This window comes from Pediculus humanus, genomic scaffold, assembly GCF_000006295.1.
Source record: "Pediculus humanus corporis 1103172107841 genomic scaffold, whole genome shotgun sequence".
NCBI classification, from domain to species: Eukaryota; Metazoa; Arthropoda; class Insecta; order Psocodea; family Pediculidae; genus Pediculus; species Pediculus humanus.
Window position 1 is genome coordinate 126,317 of NW_002987423.1, and position 18,848 is coordinate 145,164.

At 25.2% G+C, this 18,848-nt stretch overlaps 6 protein-coding genes across 6 annotated transcripts; 2 read left to right on the top strand and 4 right to left on the bottom strand.

The window, feature by feature from the left end:
- Positions 1 to 1,494: 1,494 nt before the first annotated feature.
- On the top strand, positions 1,495 to 1,964 carry Phum_PHUM376510 (uncharacterized protein; the record flags this gene model as incomplete). The annotated part of the gene is made up of 3 exons (XM_002428287.1): positions 1,495 to 1,546; positions 1,605 to 1,810; positions 1,896 to 1,964. 3 exons carry the CDS (start codon positions 1,495 to 1,497, stop codon positions 1,962 to 1,964), a joined length of 327 nt encoding a protein of 108 aa, XP_002428332.1.
- Positions 1,965 to 2,761: 797 nt separating this feature from the next.
- On the bottom strand, positions 2,762 to 4,032 carry Phum_PHUM376520 (uncharacterized protein; the record flags this gene model as incomplete). The annotated part of the gene is made up of 2 exons (XM_002428288.1): positions 2,762 to 2,901; positions 3,063 to 4,032. 2 exons carry the CDS (start codon positions 4,030 to 4,032, stop codon positions 2,762 to 2,764), a joined length of 1,110 nt encoding a protein of 369 aa, XP_002428333.1.
- A 1,087-nt stretch (positions 4,033 to 5,119) lies between these two features.
- On the bottom strand, positions 5,120 to 9,215 carry Phum_PHUM376530 (pre-mRNA splicing factor, putative; the record flags this gene model as incomplete). Its single annotated transcript, XM_002428289.1, has 12 exons — positions 5,120 to 5,272; positions 5,348 to 5,474; positions 5,586 to 5,724; positions 5,812 to 6,013; positions 6,099 to 6,440; positions 6,522 to 6,737; positions 6,811 to 6,989; positions 7,101 to 7,383; positions 7,601 to 7,919; positions 8,025 to 8,333; positions 8,482 to 8,925; positions 9,121 to 9,215. The coding sequence occupies 12 exons, from the start codon at positions 9,213 to 9,215 to the stop codon at positions 5,120 to 5,122; spliced, it is 2,808 nt and encodes a 935-aa protein (XP_002428334.1).
- A 649-nt stretch (positions 9,216 to 9,864) lies between these two features.
- Positions 9,865 to 10,509, bottom strand: Phum_PHUM376540 (Sentrin-specific protease, putative; the record flags this gene model as incomplete). Its single annotated transcript, XM_002428290.1, has 1 exon — positions 9,865 to 10,509. One exon carries the CDS (start codon positions 10,507 to 10,509, stop codon positions 9,865 to 9,867), a length of 645 nt encoding a protein of 214 aa, XP_002428335.1.
- Positions 10,510 to 10,902: 393 nt separating this feature from the next.
- Phum_PHUM376550 (Spore germination protein yaaH, putative) lies at positions 10,903 to 12,371 on the top strand (the record flags this gene model as incomplete). The annotated part of the gene is made up of 3 exons (XM_002428291.1): positions 10,903 to 11,010; positions 11,232 to 12,136; positions 12,230 to 12,371. 3 exons carry the CDS (start codon positions 10,903 to 10,905, stop codon positions 12,369 to 12,371), a joined length of 1,155 nt encoding a protein of 384 aa, XP_002428336.1.
- A 461-nt stretch (positions 12,372 to 12,832) lies between these two features.
- Positions 12,833 to 15,204, bottom strand: Phum_PHUM376560 (alcohol dehydrogenase, putative; the record flags this gene model as incomplete). The annotated part of the gene is made up of 6 exons (XM_002428292.1): positions 12,833 to 12,944; positions 13,019 to 13,135; positions 13,236 to 13,318; positions 13,437 to 13,598; positions 13,712 to 13,947; positions 14,952 to 15,204. The coding sequence occupies 6 exons, from the start codon at positions 15,202 to 15,204 to the stop codon at positions 12,833 to 12,835; spliced, it is 963 nt and encodes a 320-aa protein (XP_002428337.1).
- Between the last annotated feature and the right edge of the window lie 3,644 nt (positions 15,205 to 18,848).

Consider the following 18,848-nt stretch of genomic DNA (forward strand, 5'->3'; position numbering starts at 1 on the left):
AAATTAATTGTAGTTTTTTTTGATTAAATTTTAAATTAATTTGAGTTAAAAAAAAAAAAAAAAAAAATTCGTTCCTAAAATATTTGTTGTATTCACGTGTTGTTGTACGTATGAATTTTATTTTTATCTTATTATTATTATTATTATTATTATTATTATGTGTATTATATTATATAATTATATATTGATAAAATATTTTGGTGCTCATTTATAAATTTTGTGCTGCTTTTATTTTATTTTATTTTTTTTTTTTGTCATAGAATTTGAAATATATGGATGTGCGTGTGTAGGTATAAGTAGGCATATTTAGAAAATAAATTTCAAGTCTTTTACCTCAAAACTGACCAAAATTTTTTTTTTTTTCGAGTATTTAATTATTATTTTAATTGTTTAGAATAAATACAAATTATTTATAATTGGTACAAAAAGTAGGAATCTTTATTTTATTTTATTTTTTTTTTTCATTAATTAACTAACACTTCACGTTACTTTAAATAATTTTTAGTTTTTAAATAAATTTCTAACATTAAAATTAATTTTCTTATTATTATTATTATTATTATTATTATTATTATGGAAAACAAAAAAATTTGTTTAACTGTGATACAAATGTTTGGGTCAAATATTTATATAAAATTTTGTTATAATAACCATAAATAGTTTTCAATAAGAAAAGAAAAGAAAAAAAAATAGATGGTTACTTTTACTAAATACCTCATACAATATAATGTGTTATATATATATATGTACATAAATACATAAATACATAAATAGGTAGATATATAATTTATATTTAAAATTTTTTGTTTTTCAATGACACACACACAACTTTTTCTTTTCTTTTCTTTTCTTTTCTTTTCTTTTTTTTTTAGTTATATTAAAAAATATATAAATAAATATTGACATATTATGTGTTTATTTGTTTTAAAAAATTTATTTTATTATTAGAAATAAAAAGAAAATTTTAATGTTATTTGTTTTTTTTTTTTTTTTTAATTAAGTTTTTGAAAAATTCATAATAAAAAAATTAAAAAATTCTTAAAAAAAAAAAAAAAAAATTATTTGATTGTAAAATTTATTTAAACGGAAAAACAATTTTTTTTTTTAATACACGACACACACGCACACACACACACACACACACACAATAAACCGAATAAAATAAATAAAAATAATAAAATGATTTAAAATTGTTTCAGGAAGAAAGATTGAATTTTATTCATGTTCACGAACCTGGTGGAACTTCCGTTGTGGAAAATTTTACTCATAATTTTCCAACTCATCATGTTTTCGACAGTAAGTATTATTATTATTTTTTTTATTTTTATTATTAACAAAAAAAAAATTAATTTTATTCACCCCCTTGAATTTAATTATATATTTATATTTTTTGATCGAAAAGGAAGGATTTTATTATTAATAATTAGTGAATGAGTATTTCTACTAAATGTTTTTTTTATAATTTTATTTATTATTTTAAAATGAAAAAATTCCATGGATTTCACATATAATTATTTTTTCGTTATTTTCAAATTTTTTCATGAAGGTTTGATATCAAAAACAACAACTTTAAACTTGACGATTGTTTTTTTTTTTTTTTTCAGATTCTAGGCAATGGCATATAAAACATGCATTTGAAAAAATTAACGGAACCGGTTTTAAATGTAAAATATGTGGACAAATTAAAAAACATGTGAGAAATCATTATTTGAAACATTTTCCGGAACATCACGAATGTCATTTGTGCAGGAGAACATACACAAGAAAAGATAATTTAAATTCTCATTTAAAAAGGGATCATTTTCAATCGGTAAAAACCCCATCATCATCCTCTTCTTCTTTTAATACATTCAAAAGACTTACAAAAAAATTGGAAGAATATCAAAGGAATGTAGATAATGGAAATAGTACAGGGGATGTTTATGCAACCCTTAAATACGTCCCTGATTCTTCAAAAACAATAAAAAATTCAGAAAATTCTCAAACGGCATCAATTCCAATTGATTTATCATTACGTCCCAATTCTGTACCGATTCGCAATTCAATTTCATCCAAATTTGGAATTTTTCCAACATTATGCAATTATTTTCACACTTAATAAATTTTATTTTTCTTTAAATATGACGTCATTCGTTAATCTAACCAAATTTTAAATGGTATGAGGTAATAAAATAATATTAAGGATTTTAGAGATTTATTCAAAAAATAATAATAATTTTTTGTCACTAATTATTTATTAAAATTTAAAATTTACTTTTTAAAATAATAATAAAAATAGTTGCACTTGAAAAATTTTACCATCAAAATGACTAACATACATTAATTATTAATAAGTGTCAAAAAAACTCAATACTGTTTCTCGTTAAGTAATTAACACACCCCCTCCCCACTCTTAACAAAAAAAAAAAAAAAAAAAAAAACAATTTAAATTATAATTTTTACAATTGTACTATTTATATTTAAATAAAATATTTAAATTAAACTGTTTTTTTAATAATTACAATTGAAAAAAAAAAAAATTCATAATTGATTGTTTTTTTTTCTTTTTTCAAATCATTAAATAATGATTTACATAACAATTAATAGTATAAAGAAGTAAAATATTATATAAAAATAATTTCAGACTTTAAACATTAAATGTAGACGAAATAACCTAAACATTTAACAAAATAAATGAATAAATTATTTATGTTTCAAGTCGAATAAGTAAAAAAAAAAAAAAAAATTTTAAATTCTTTATTACTCACTATTAATAAATTAATCAGTAAACTATATTTGTTTCACTTCCATGGGGTGCATTTGAAACTATTGCTTCTTCTAAACTGCTTTCAAGTTTTTTATAACTATTAGTATTTGGTCTCCTTCTGTTTCTCCTATTGCTTTTTCCTTCTAATGCAAATGCTAAAATCTGAAAAAAGTAATCATTTAACGTTTAAGTATCACTTATAATTAAAAAAAAATTGTTAATTTTATTACCTTATTTTTGTTGTGAAAAGCAAGATAGCCAACAATTATAATTGATGACATCATTAAAAAGTACACAAAAAAATGAGAATCATCACCTTGAAAAAATCTTTCTTTAGAATATGTGTCAATATTAATATTAGAATTGTCAAAATCTTCATTATCACGAAACTGTGCTTTATTATATACTCTAGCAGGAATAAAAGTTGTTTTTTTTTCATATGTATTATCACTTTCTTGATTTTGATTATTCAATGGTGAATTATCTTGAGGTAATGTTTCTATTGTCTTTGGATAATTTTTATTTTCTAATAATAATAATGAAGATGATGATGATGGAGTCTGTATAGAATCGCCAATTTTAAGTGTTTGATCCTCATTTAAACCACTTTGTGACTGTAAAGTATTATTTATTTTCTCATAATTTGTTCCTGAAATGGTTGTAGTTTTATTTTGCAATTTTTCAGTGTTTACATTGTTAACTTTATTAGTACTTTCTTGAGGATTCTCATTTAAATCTGTATTAATAATTATATCATCAGTTTCCTTGTTGCTTTGTGTTGTTGTTGTTGTTGTTTTTTTGTTAAGCATCAAGTATAAATCATTTATTTTAGCTAAAGAGAAGCATTGTCCTTGAATTAAGTCTAAATCGTAACAAATCCTTGAACAATAAGTTTCATTTGAAAGTAATTCTTTTAATTTTAAAAATTTATTTTGTCCTGATGAACTAATATTGAAAAAATTAATTGGGCATATTTTATCAACATTTAAAGGTAATAAATCAAATTTAATGTCATTTCTTTGACATAATTCATAAAGCATGTTGTTAGCTAACAAGCATGCATCTTTTAACACATATTCTTCATTAGTTTTCACGTAAATATTTGATTTAGAATTATTACAATTAGTAGCAAATTCAATTATTTTGCTATTTAAAACGGTCAACAAATTTCTTGAGCATGTTTCTTCATTCAATACTCTTTCAAATATTCCTATTTCTGATTTATACGTTGATAATGAAAGTGAAAAAAAACTAAATAAAAGTAAAACAATGTAATTTAAATGCATTTTTAAACATTGCACAAAACTAAGAGTATAAACCTAAATTAGTCAGTTTCCTTTGGATAATCGAATTTTTAACTACCAACTTAAGTGGTAAATATAGAGTTTTTATTAAAAATTTATTAATATCGAATAAAAGTTAGGTCACGTCTGTAGTGTGATAAAATCTATAAAAATTTAAAATATATTACGGTAATGGATTAATATTAATATAAAAGAAAAGTCAATAACATGGCTTTAATGAATAATAAAAATTTCATTTCAAATGTTTTGAAACAGGTAAAACGTTTGTTGACTGTGAAATTGAATTTTTTCTTTCAATATTTTCTCTGGGTAAATATTAAAATTTAAGAAGGAAAAAAAAAAAATTATTTCTGTAAAATAATTTCGTTTATTCGTATTAAACTATAAAAAAAAATTTTTTTATCGTAAAATTGAGTGTATAAAAATGGTTCAACATTTAGTTTCTCCTGTGAGTTATTCAAATGAACAGTGAATTCAAATTTTAGTAACGTTTATTTTATAATCCAACTTAATTTAAATTATTTACTTTTTGATTTTTTCTTGAAGTAACAAAAATTAAAGTAAAATTTTAGTTATTTTTATTTAATAATCAAATTGTTTTTTTTTTTTTTATCAAAATATAAAAGTTTGGATATCTCATTTAGTTTTTAAGTGGTAAATTTTAAAGGTTTAAAAAATGCAAGATAAAATAATCCTTTATTTGTAGCGGTAAATGAATAATAGAAATTAAACTATTTATTAACAAATACTAATTCTCTTGGGTAAATAATTAGAAATTAACAAACAATTTAAATTAATATAAAATTATTATATTAAAATACTAATATTAATTACAAACTAATTAATTTCAATTTCTCAATTTATATTTACTAATATTTAACAAAGCAATTAATATGTTTATCTCAAGTTTTTTAATATAAAAAACTAATTGTAAAAATCGTTTTAAGACTTTGTTAAAAAGTGTAAAAAGTAAAATATTTTGTTGCACATTTTAAATTATTTAAAAGTGTTACATTATTACAGTTAAAGAATTCTCAAATTGCAAATAAAATAATTTAGGATTAATTAATTAAACTGGAACAGGTAATTGTTTGGCCACCAATGAAAGTATAACCTCCGTACTGTATTTCCAGTTGCGAATATTTTTTGAAACTTGACACCAAAATTCTCCATGGTGCGGTTCCGCGGCAACGCATCTTTTTTTAACGTCACTTTGAGTTTCCTGAAAATAAAATTTTTATGTAAATATTCTTTAAATTTTATACTTTCTTACTGTAAAACATAATAAAAAAATTACTTCGGTTCCATTCAATAATTCAAATTGATAGAAATAAGCCCAGGCATCTCCCAAATCTTGATCGACTTTTACTGTTCTATTGAACCATTCGCGGCATTTTTGCAATTTTCTTTCACACCAAAATAATCTAATAAAAAAACGAAATGAATAATAATTATACCACAAATTATTATAAAGGGGACAAAGAAATAGTTTTTAGTTATAAAAACAAAATTTAATTAATTAAAGTCTTACTTACTTTGAAACTGCCAAGAGAACATTAGGATCATGTTCACATTTTTTCAAAGCATCAACGCTTTTAGTTTTTCTTTGAGGTCTACTTTCCATAAATATAGCTTCAGCCCATAAAATACCAGAATTGGGACATTCCTGTAGAGCTAAAAATTTTAAGTAATTTATTTTTTATAGTTTAATATAGTTTAATAACCAACAAACCACAATATATGGGGGAAAAAAAAAAATACCTTTGGCCATTAAATTATTAGCAATATCTTTTAAACCGGCTCTTGATTCAATTCTTATTGCTTCCAACCACAATTCGGCATTTTTTGGATTCCTTAACCTTCCTTTTTCTAAAACAGAACGGGCTCTCGTTAGTAATCCCCGCCTTTCTTCTAAATTAGCAAGTAATCTCCAAATTGGTACAGATGAGGGACATTTTTTAATCTGAAATAATTAAGTAAATTAACAAAATTTCATAAAATAAAGAACTATGTCTTTTTTTATAAATCAAAAAAAAAAAAAAAGTTACCCCTAAATTGTATGTTTCCAAAGCTTTATCCACCATATTTTGCTGCTCTTCTATTTGACCCTTCATGAGCCACAATTTAGGATAATCTGGAAACATTTTTATAGCCTCTTCTAATAACTTGTGTGCCTTATCTAAATCATTTAAAGCCCATTCTAATTTTGCTGATTTCATTAACACCCTTGGACTTGGAGCAGAAGCTCTAGCATTTGCTAGTAATCTTCTTGCTCTCTCATATTCTGAATTTTCAGATTCTAATTTAACAGCCGCCAACCATATTTCTTCTGAATTTGGATTAGCTTGAAAAGCTAATGCTAAAATACTTCGAGCAGCAGACACATTACCCTGTAAGCGAAATGCGTCCCATGTTATTTTTTGTAATTTTTTTAAATATTAAAAAAATTAATAGACAAAAATTTAACAAACCGCAAGCCATTTTGATTTGGCACCCATCAGCCATAATACTTCTGATTTTGGACAATGTGCAACAGCTCTTTGAAGCAACGCTTCTAAGGATTCTCGCGTTCCGTGAGCTTTTTCAAAATAAGCAGCCCTTAACCAAATTGATTTTTCGCTAGGAAAAGTTGATAGTGCGTGGGCGTAAATTGCTCTCGCGCATTCAAATGCTCCCTGACTGGCACACTTAAAAAAAAATAAACATTAAAAAATTTTTGAAGGGTTTAAATATTAACATTGAAATTGTTTTTGTTGTTACCATTTCTGCATCTTCTAACCAAGCATGTTTCCTATCTTCTTCTTCAACACCTTGACCTATGACCGCTCTAATTACCACTTGACATGTATGAACCGACCCAGCTTTTTCAGCTTCCATTGCTTCTTTAAACCAATGCTCTCTATTAATCTCCACGCCATTCGCACTTAGGGATGATATTGCTTTAAAAAATTTAAAATTTTCTTGGTCAATTATTCATATTTTATAATTTTACCACTCAATATCGTTATTTTTTTAATCTACCTATGCAAAATTAATATACTAATATTTACCCCTGTCAATTATTTTGTCAACCATGTGTTTGTTGCCATTGGCTTCTTCTAATTTAGCGGCAGTAGTCCAAATTTGACGATCGGTCGGAATATTTTCCCTAGCTTTGTTTAGTACTTTTCTTGCATTTTCATAAGTTTCAAGTCGGGCAAGTGCAAGCCATAAATCAACATTTGTAGGACAGCATTCTACGGCTCTGCTTAAAAGAATTCTAGCATCTTCTGGATCTTCTAATTCTACTGCTGCTTTCCAAAGTCTAACAGAATTGGGAATGTGTTCTAATGCCTAAAAGATAAAATAAGTATTTTTGGTAATTTTAATAAACTAACTCGATTTGGGTGCAGTTTGCAATTTTGATTCAAGCTAATAGGTAGTCTTTGATGACACTTCTGATCATTAACCCAATTTTAACTTTAATTCAGAAAAAAATTTAAGTTTAAATAAAGTCTACACAACCCTCAAAACACAACAAAAAATTTTTAATATTTTTCTGCATTAATACCTTTCTATAAACTCTTCTTTTAGCATTAGTTTCTGCTTCCAAGTCGGCTGCTCTAATCCAAATTCTTACTGATGTTGGTATATGTCGAACTGCTTGAGCAATAACAGCTCTTGCTGTGTCAGGAGGCTGCAAACGTGCAGCTTCTAACCAAAGATCTTCAGATTTTGGATTAACTTCACAACCTTTCATTATCAAATTTCTAGCAGCTTGAACTTTTCCAGTGACTTCTTCCAATCTGGCAGATGCTATCCATGCCGGTGGATGATTAGGATTGGTTTCACGTACTGATTTAAGCAACAATCTAGCCTTTTTTATATCACTAAAATCATATTTTTTTTACATTATTTTAAACAAAAAAAAATATTTCTAATTTATCAATTAACTATTTTTATGCTAAAATTTTGTAACTTTTCACAAATCTTACTTAATGTCACCTCCATATGTAGGAATCATACTTTGAAGGTCAGTTAAATATCCTTTTGGATCTACAACAGTTTGCCCTTCAACGGAATCTGATACTTGACTTAGTTTAACATTCATTAGAGTGTTTCTGGCTTGACCAATTTTTCTTAAATCTAAATCTCCTGTAGGTGTTAACATACCAGGAGTTGAAAAACCAGGGGTAGCATTTCCTGATGGAAATGTACTAGCTAAACCACTTGTTGGATCTATAGAGGTTGCAGACTCCCCAGCCATGTTTCTAGATAATACAGAGTCTGGCAAAGGTGTAAATCTGGAAAAAATAAAAAAGTTGAATTAAATTAAATCGAATACACATTCACACACACACACACACACATATGTATATATATATATATATATATATATATACTGTACATAAATTTAAAGTAAATTTTCAACATAATACAGGTAACATTTACTTTTCAGCTCTTGGATTCCTTAATTTTCTATTCCTTGCATCTCCTACTTCTGGGACATTTCTCCACTCATCTTCAGTTACAGATATCAAACCTCGTTTCAAGTCACTAAATTGTTGCTGAATTTTTGGTCTTTCTTGTCTGTATCTTTCCAATTCATCTTTCAGCCTTTTTTCTCTGTACTCTTTTCTCTTTTCATCCATACGTTTATCGATAGCCTCATAAATCTGATCTGCCTCTTCATCATCCTTATCATAAGGGTCTTTACTAAAAAGTGAACCCCCATATCCTGAAAATTCATCATAATTGGAGTCATTTAAATCTTCTTCTTCTTCTTCCTCCTCATCCTTTTTTTTCCTTTTACTAGGAGGCGCATGTCTATCATCAGATACATCATTGGCATCTCGAGCAGGTCCAATATCAGATCGGGTAGTAAACCCAGTAGCCCTATCAATTAAAAATTTTTTAATTTAAATAGTAAAATAAAGTAAACTGTAAAATAAATGCTGACAAGTAGACAATTTTCGTTCAGAATAAACATAAACAACGGTTGAAAAAGACGGATTATTAAGCAAGCCATTTTCATTTTTTTATAAATTTAAAACACCGTGATAATAATATCAATAGAATAATTATTTTTACCCTCTTCCTACTCCAGCTACATATCCCAAAGGAGCCGGTACGCCCAGAAAATGTTTTTTATTTCTATTTACCAAAGCTGCATGAGGTATTGCCATAATTAAATTGGTAAACAGTCAGTGTCTAAAGACACGATTATTAGCATAGAAATTGTTATGTAGGATAAAATAAGTTCATTTTGAACGAGTTCTCCGATTTATCTTTTTCGTGTCAATTTTTTTTTTTTTTTTTTTAATGAACAATTTAATTTATATTAAATGCTTTGTTTTTCTAATTTAACTGTTTCGAATAACCAAAATTTAAAAAAAAACATAAATCACGAAGGAATATCATTAAAAATTTTATTTTATTTATGTATTCTTTTTTTTTTTGAGAAGCTATTAAAATAAAAATTAAGATTTTCAATTTTTAAAAATTCTAAAATCAAAGAAAATAATGAAATAGAAATAAGACGTGATCATTAATTATTATTGAATATTAAATTAAACATTATTTGGGTATCAAACTTGAAGGATAAAAATTGGTTTTATTAAAATAAAAAAAACTCTATATTTATTTATCATATGTTTTAATTTTTACAGTAGAAATGATAAAGTATTTAAATACGAAAATAATCAAAGATATTTAAGCTATATTAAATACTTTTAATAACAATTTTACATTTGTATATGTATATATATATATATATATATATATATATATATATATATATATATATATATATATATATATAGTATTTTATTTTTTTCAATATCCTTTTGATTGTAAATTTTTTATGATTCTTAAAATATCAGATCTTTTCTTTTTTGCACACTGCTCAGAAATGATTCCACAGCCATTTACTTTATTATCTTTTAAACAATAGTTTATTATAAAATCCACATTACACAATAAATATATTCCACAATCATAACTATTGGTTTGCTGCAGACATTCATATTCGATGAAATCTCCTGTTCCATCAGAACTCAGATATCTCAACAGTTTTCCAGAAAGTTTTCCAGCTTGTGAATAATTTGTACCTTTTAAAGAGTCAAAATGATAAAAAGTCTCTTCTGGTTTACTATAAACCAGTAAACTCCAATGTGAGCCTCCAGCTTTATCCATTATTTCACAGTTGTTTAAAGCCAAAAAAACAAATTTTTTTTGTTTAGCAGCAAGTGGATCTAAAAATATAGTTAGTTCTGTTCCCTTTGTTGCCTTTAAACATTGTACCACTTCAGGACTGATAAACAGCAAATCTTTTTCATCCAAATATGCCGCTTTTTCTAAATATTCAAAATAAAATGTTATTATGTTATCATTCAGCCAGTGAGGACCCATTAACAAATCAATATCTGACTGATGAAGAAGAGTATCTTTAAAATTCAATATAATAGGGTTTGTATTCATTTGAATAATTACTAAATTTCCCTTTTTTAAACTAAGAACTTTATTCTAATTCAAACGATTACCTCACCGATCATATTATTAAAGCACTACTTAAATTATGATGAAATTATACCACAGAGTTATTCGCAGTTTACTAACATTTTTACATATATTTTAATTATTTTTAATTACATTATAGATTAAAAAGTAGAAACATTAAGTATTTACTTGAAGTATTTATTTTTAATTTTATTAAAAAAATATGACTTGAAATAATATTTTCAATAAAGTTTAACTCTATGTTTTTTTCTTAACGACATTTCAAATGTCAAATAATATAAGATAAATTGTCGTCTGTGGTTAGAAAAAAATTGTCCAGTAGCAACTTTGCCGCTAGAATATGTCAGTGCAATTATGAAAATTTTAATTTGCATAGTATTTATGATATGTATCTCGTTAAGTGATTGTGTTCTATCGAAAAGTGACAAATCGAATACGACAAAGACAAAGCGTACTACTCGGGTTAGTTACGAAATGATTATTTTCCTTAAGTATTATGTATTTTTATAATGCCTTGAAAAAAAAATTTTATATATATTTATTTCTCTTTATTGTATGCAATGAAATAATTTATTAAATTTAGTTTGTTTATTATAATTTTACTGGAACGGATCATTAACCAGTACATTTGTTATCAAAAAATTTTAAAAATATAAAAAATATTTTTTTAGGTTGGTCCGCAGCCCACAGACGTCCAGACGAGAAATTTGGTTTCGGCGGAACCGGCTGCGAGGGATATTATTGCTGAGCATGGAACTTACTTCGAGAACGTCAATAAAAGACAATTTTCAGGTAATGTTTTGGGTTATGTTACACCTTGGAACAGTCAAGGTTACAATATAGCAAATATATTCACTCCCAAGTTCACGCACATATCTCCAGTTTGGCTGCAAGTTAAGAAAAAAGGGTCTTTATCGTACAAGATCACAGGAAAACACAATGTTGACTCAAAATGGATGAATGGACTTAAAAAAAATAACATTAATGTTAAGATAACTCCTAGAATTTTATTCGAAGATTGGAGTATAAGTGATTTTATAAATTTATTTTCTAGTGAAAATGAACAATCAGAATTAATTGCCACTCTTATAAAAGCCTGCAAAAATAATAAATTTGATGGTCTGGTGTTAGAACTTTGGTTGCAAAGTGGAGGGAGGATAGACAGTCAAATTTTGGTAAATTTTGTAATTTTAGTGGCACAAAAATTTAAAGAAAACTCTTTAGAAATTATTTTGGTAATACCTCCTAGCAGGGGGTATAAAAACGAAATTTTTACTGAGGAGCATTTTAGTCAACTCTCAGATTTTGTTTCATCATTTTCTTTGATGACCTATGATTATAGCAATCCCCAAAGACCTGGACCCAACAGTCCTTTACAGTGGGTGAAAAAATGTGTTGAATTTTTGGTACCAGACAGTAAAAATCCCAAAAGATCTAAAATTTTGTTGGGTCTAAATTTCTATGGTAATGATTACACAGTTTCTGGTGGTGGTCCCATTGTGGGACATGATTTCATTAAATTGCTGAACGATTATAAGGGGAAGCTTAAATTTGATAATGTTTCTAAAGAAAATTTCTTTGAAGTCAAGTAAGTATCAATAAATGAAACAAGAACTTTCCATTTCTTTACTTTTCTAAAAATCTCAAATGTACACCTTAATTTTTTTTTTTTTTTTTTCAGATCCAATGGGCAAAAGCATTTAATATTTTATCCAACATTGTACTCTATATCTCAAAGAATAAATTTGGCACAAGAGCTAGGAACAGGAATTTCAATATGGGAACTTGGTCAAGGATTAAATTACTTTTTTGATTTGTTTTAAGGTAATTACTAATTTTTGCCAATTATTTTTTTTTTTTTTTGACTTTTGTGTGCTTTTACTTTAAAAGGCTGAAATATTTTGAATTTTTTTCGTTCATACATACATATATATATATACATTTTGCTTTTTGAAAATTACTACTTTAGTAAAATTTTTACAAAGCAGTTATTACCATTTTCATTATCTCATTATCATAAAAAAATGAAATGCATAAAATAGTAAACGTTTAAATTTCAATTTATTAATAATATGAAAATTTTATTACATTTCTTTCTCTTTACTCTCGCCCAAAAAAAAAAAAAAAAGTTTTAAAAATTGTGGCTTCTTAATTGAGTTGTAACCGTCACATTAAACTTTATTCTTTGTCGAACAAATAAATTTGTGGCTTGAAATTATTTTCAAAGTTTTATCACAGTCATGTAAAAGCAAAATTGTTTTTACATATTTGAGTAATTTAATTTTTACTTTACTTTAATATTTTCATTTTTTTCTTGGCCTTTAAATGTCATCATTGATTGTGGTCCTTGCATTACATAGTACATAAGAGCCCAACACAATTTATCCGGTAAAAAACTGAAAATAAATTAAGAAAATGGGGTAACGGGTATAACTAGTATTAAAAATGAAATATTTAACTAAAAAGTTACCATTTTAAAGGCAAAAAAAATCTAACACAAGTGGGTAAAGTCACGTTAATTTCATTAGCAAGTATGGCGGCTACCGATTGCTCGGCTACTTCTTCCGGTTCTAACATTGCCATTAATCTGTGAATTAAAAATAATTTTATGTTAAAAGAAAAAAATTTAATTGTTTTTTGCCATATATGTATATAATCAAAGAATATTTTTATAATTCTATTCTTACCTGGGTTTCACTCCGTAAAACATTCCAGTATTTATGTAATAAGGGCATATTAATGTTAGCTGAATTCCATCATATCCGTTGGCCTCAAAAAAAAAAAAAAAAATTTTAAAGTTAAAATATTTTATTATTTACAAATAACGATATTAGGAGAATTAGGGAAAGTTACAAAATTCGGGGGAAACTTTTTTTTTTGTTTTTTACCTTTAATTCAGTGAAAAGGCTCTCGTGAAATCCCACAGCAGCAAATTTTGTTGCACTGTAATCGGTACACTTGTATGTTCCTAATAAACCTGCCACACTTGCTACTGTTACAATGTGTCCATGATTTTTGAGCATCATATGTTTTAAAAATGCTTTGGTCGTCTGGAAATAAGTTAAATGGCTTAACTATAGTAATCGTTAAAATAAAGTATGACAAAACTTTCATATTCGATGTGAACTTTCACGTGAAACGTGTTTAAAATACCACAACTCACCCAATAATGAGCTAAAATATTAACTTGAAAAGTCCTATCGATTTCATTATCAGGTAAATCCAATAACGTTTTACCATAAACAACTCCGGCATTATTAATTAGTATAGTGACGTCTCCGATTGATTTTTTAATTGCATTTGCCGTCCTGTAAATTTCATCTCTATCGGTCAAATCGCAAGTAAATCCGTGAGCTTTTCCTCCATATTTTGTTATTAATTCAACCGTATCTTTTATGCCTTAAACAAGAAAAAAAAAAAAAAAATTATCATTTTCTTTAACTGACTAATTAACTACGTATGAAAATAGCCTCCTTTCGCTAAAATATTTTACCGCTATTTCACCTGAAAAAATTATGTCACGTATTTAAATGATGAATTATTTAGAAAAAAAAAAAAAATTTAAATTTATTTACTTGTAAATAAGTTTTTTTTCTTCTTTTTAAACGTTCGTTTATCAGATAATAAAACAACTTAATATATATTACATGTATATACGTGATGGTGACGATGCATTTTTTTTTTTTTTTTTCTACTTTAATTATTATTATTATTACTATCATAAAGTATACGAATGTCACGGTTAAATTATCTGTATTTCATTAATCATACATTTTATTCATCTATATTAATTTTTTTTTTTTAATTTTCATTCATTCTTATTTATATTTATTTAAATACAATCAGATATATATATGTATGTATGTATGTATGTATAATTTTATTAAGAAATAACATGAAAAAAAGTTAAAAATGATTTTTTTTAAAAAAAAAAAAAAAGGAGAACGTAGATGAAGGTCAAGTTGAGTGAGTGAGTGAGTGAGTGAGTTTGTTGGTTGTATACGTTGTGTGAGTGGTTGTTTAATTCTATATTTCTGGCTAAATAATAATATTTATTTATTTATATCTATATAGATACAAACCTGTTTTGATTTTTAAAATTTTTGTCAACTAATTCCATTTAAACACACGCCCTGTATACATTTTTTTTTTATAAAGAATTTGTGATTTGTCCTTTTCCATTTACAATTACAATTTATTATAAAAAATATTTTTTTACTTACTGAATAGTTTATTTGAATTTGCCAATAAAATTATCAAAATTTAACAAGATAAACGTAAAAATAAATAAATCCTCTCATGTTTTGATAGATTGTCTGTCTATCGTCATTAAAGATTAAAAATTTAATTAATTTAATATAAACAAAATATGGTGTTAATTATTGTAATAAATGATTTCATACCATCTTTTTTTATATCCCATACGATAACAGTGGCTCCCAATTTGGCAAATTTTAAAGCAATAAGTCTTCCAATGCCACCACCGGCTCCAGTCACCAAAACAATTTCTCCAACGACATTTTTCCTTCTAAATTTTCTCGGTATAAAAAATAATATGATTGATTCACAAAAATAATAAGCGGATAATAGAAAAAATAAAAAAATATCTTTTATCAAACGCACGGTTTCGTAAAGTCTTTCTTCTATGTCGTTCATTTTCTAGAACAAATAGAAAGAAACACGGTTTTCGGTGTTGACTTCTTCTTTCATTCTTACTTTTTTTTTTTATTTCTCCTTCCCATCCATGTTTTTATAAAAATTTTTGCCACCACTTTTATTTAAAATTTCACTTTTTTTTTTTTCTTGCATGTACGCGCGCTTATTATTACCTTTATTCATTCGCAGATATTTAAGAGAAAATTATTAGAATTTTAAAAAGTTGATCAGACTTCTTTTTCCATAATTTCTCTTTTTTCATAAACTTAAACATGGATTGATGATGGGTTATTTCCATGCTCCAGTTGAATTTTTGCGTTTTTTATTATGTCTTTTTTGACATTGACCTACGTATTTTTCAGACTTTGTTTTTATAACTTTTGTACTTGTACAAAGTAACTTTTTTTTTTTTTTTTTAAACTCTGGAAAGATTTTATAAAAATTATTATTAATTTTTTTTCATATATTTAGTAGTATATTAAGCTCAAATGACAAAGTGTTAAAATTTTGACCATTTGACATATTTTTTTTTTTCTACGTTCTTAATTAATTTAAAAAAAAAAAACAAAATTCAAATTTTTATTTTTTTATTAACAAATTTAATAATAATTTGTTATCACACACACGCACATGATTTATTAAATAATAAAATGAATTTAAAATGTTTTTATTGTCCGAATGTTTGCAATTGTAACACATCTTGTTGTTTCGGTTTTAAAATTCCAATAACACTCGGATATATTATTTGTTCTTTTTGGTTGATGTTCAATGGTATAACTTTTCCAATAATGTCAATAATATTTTGGCCGGATAAATACATATATAATATATCTATACTTATTTGTTTTATTAATTTAATTTTAATGTTTATTTCATTTATAAACATACGTTTTAAAAGTCAAAAATTATTCAACACGGTACTTTATGGCGTCGCCATTTTTTATTTTACCGAATGTTTAATCGTATTATTCGGTATAAATTCAAATGTAACTAAAAGTAATACGTTGATAAGAAAATCATTTAAAAAATTATTCAATATGGAATTGAAAAATCCACTTGGAGTTATTCGAAGCACTCAAATTGTTTTTTATTCTTATTTATTTTTATCATATGTTTATTGCGGTTTTATTTTACAATTATACGAAATTAAATGTATGAGACGAAATTTCAGTTATAGAAGAGAAACATTTTCTTAAAAAAAAAAAAAATTCTTCCAATTTTCCCTTAAAATTTATGTTATTTGGCTGAGCATAAAAAAAAAAAAAAAATTATTGATTTGACGGTAGGGAGGAAGGGGAGGAGGTTTAATTATTTTTTATTATGTATTTTTTGACAATAAGTTAAAATTTATTCGTTGTAATATAAAAAATTCTTTTTTTTGTTTTCATTGTTCCCACCGTTAATTTCTTTTTTTTAGTAAATTTATTTAAAATGATTTTCCTTGAGATTTGAAATTACATTGCGTGCAATAAATAATTTCTATACGAATTATACCCCCCTCCCTCCCCCCTCCCCACACACACACACAAACAGTTTAACAGAAATCTCTTTCATTCAAATTTTTTTGGAAACAAATAAAAAACTGCAATAAAAAAAAAAAAATTTATTATTATCATCATTGATTACAAATAATTATTTTTATTTACCGAAACTTATAATAAATTTTTTATTTTTATTTTTTATTTGTTTCCAAGAATTTATTATTATTATTATTATTAATAATATTACCCTGGTAGTGTTTCATGCGTGAACAAAAAAAAAAAAAAGTATATAAAATTTCTTTTTGAAACAAGTTATTATCATTAAACGTGAAATTTTTCTTTTTTTTTTTTTTTGCAAACTTATAATACGAAATTTTTTTTTTTTTTTTTTAGACTTTAAACACAAATGTGAATTATTATATAAGTGAATGCGTAATAAACACCCAGAAGTAAAATAATAATAATAATAATAATTTTTTTTTTTGTACCTTTTCCGCCATATTTAAAATGTTTTAAAAACCGTCGTAATTAGTTTTTCATATATGTATTTTTTGTCATCCTCGCGAGCAATCTTCATATTATTATTATTATTTATTTATTTATTTATTAATCGACGATATAAAAACAAGGCGAATGCATATAGTAAAACATGATAAAATTTTTTCCTAATCCTCAGGGTTTCAAGGTAATTATTATTATTATTATTATTAACACGTAGAATTTGTGCTTTCGAGGGAAATTTTTTATTTATTTACAGAAATCATAGATTTTGAGTAAAAATCTATTTATTAATTAATAATATAAAAATAATATTAATTAAATTTTAATTTCCTTCGTTTGTTTACAAACCCCTTAAAAGTTTTAAGTGGAATTTTCATTATGTGATTATATTTTTACAAATAATAATAATAATAATTTTTATTATTCCCCCTTCCTCCCTCCCCTCCCCCCTTATGTCAAAGTTTAAATAAATAATTGTTTGTATGCCTCATCTTATTTGCAAATTTAAATTTCATGAACAAATTTTTTTTTTTTTTATAATTGTTTTATAATGACGACAAAAGTTGTGTCACGTAATAAGGTTTAATTTACTGTTTGTATCTCTCCCACCTACCCCCCATACCCCCCTTACCCCCCATCAAAGTGCGGAAACTTATAATTAACAGAAAAAATAAAATAAATAAAAAAAATTTGAAATTTTTTTAATGATGAGGAAACCAAAAAAAAAAAAAAATTATTTGGGAAGCTTCAACGGGTTAAAAAGAGGTTGTTGTTGTTGTTGTTTTTTTGTTAACTTTGGAATTACAAAATTTTAATTATATACGTGCTTGGTTGAAAAATAAAAAAATTTTGTTGTAACCTTGTTACATAAGAGGACAATATAAAAAAAAAAAATTATGCATAAATAATATATATGTATACATGCAGGTAGATAATATCATCATGTTTTTTAATTTGCAATGAAAAATTATTATTATTATGTTTACTGACTTTGAACTTTAAACATTTTTTATATTTTCTTGTTGTAAAACATAACAGATCGCTTTTTTTTTTATATTTAATGTTTTAGTTTTCAGTTTGTATTAATAATAACATGTGATGGATTGTTTTTAATAATTTTTTTTTTTTTTTTTTTTGATAAATAAATTTGACCCATCAGAGTTTAAATCGGTTATCAATTTGTTGTTTTTCTCTTGTGGTTAATAAAAAAAAAAAAAAATATTTGTAATAAATATTCTCTTTGAAAACTAATTGAAAAAAAAAAAAGGTATGAATCTACATATTTTCTGGTGTAACGGAACAATTTTTAATTTTTATATGTTTTTTAACGGAATTTGTGACCCCGAGTTATTTATTTACAACCACCGGAACTCGTATGCGAATTTTTATGGCGGAAGGAAAATATATTTATTTATAACGGATTTTATTTATTTTATTATTTATACGTATACGCGTGTGCGTGTGTGTGTGTGTGCGTGCGTGCGTGCGTGTTCGCGCGTATAAAATTTTGATTTGATTTGTGTAATCGAATGGAAAATAATTATTTTTTTCTTGTTATAAAGAAAAGAATAAAAAAAATTTACCATATTAAGTTCACTTATACTTGTTTCATAAATAATAATGGGCAAAAAAAAAAGCATTAAAAAAAATTTTTTTTTTTTA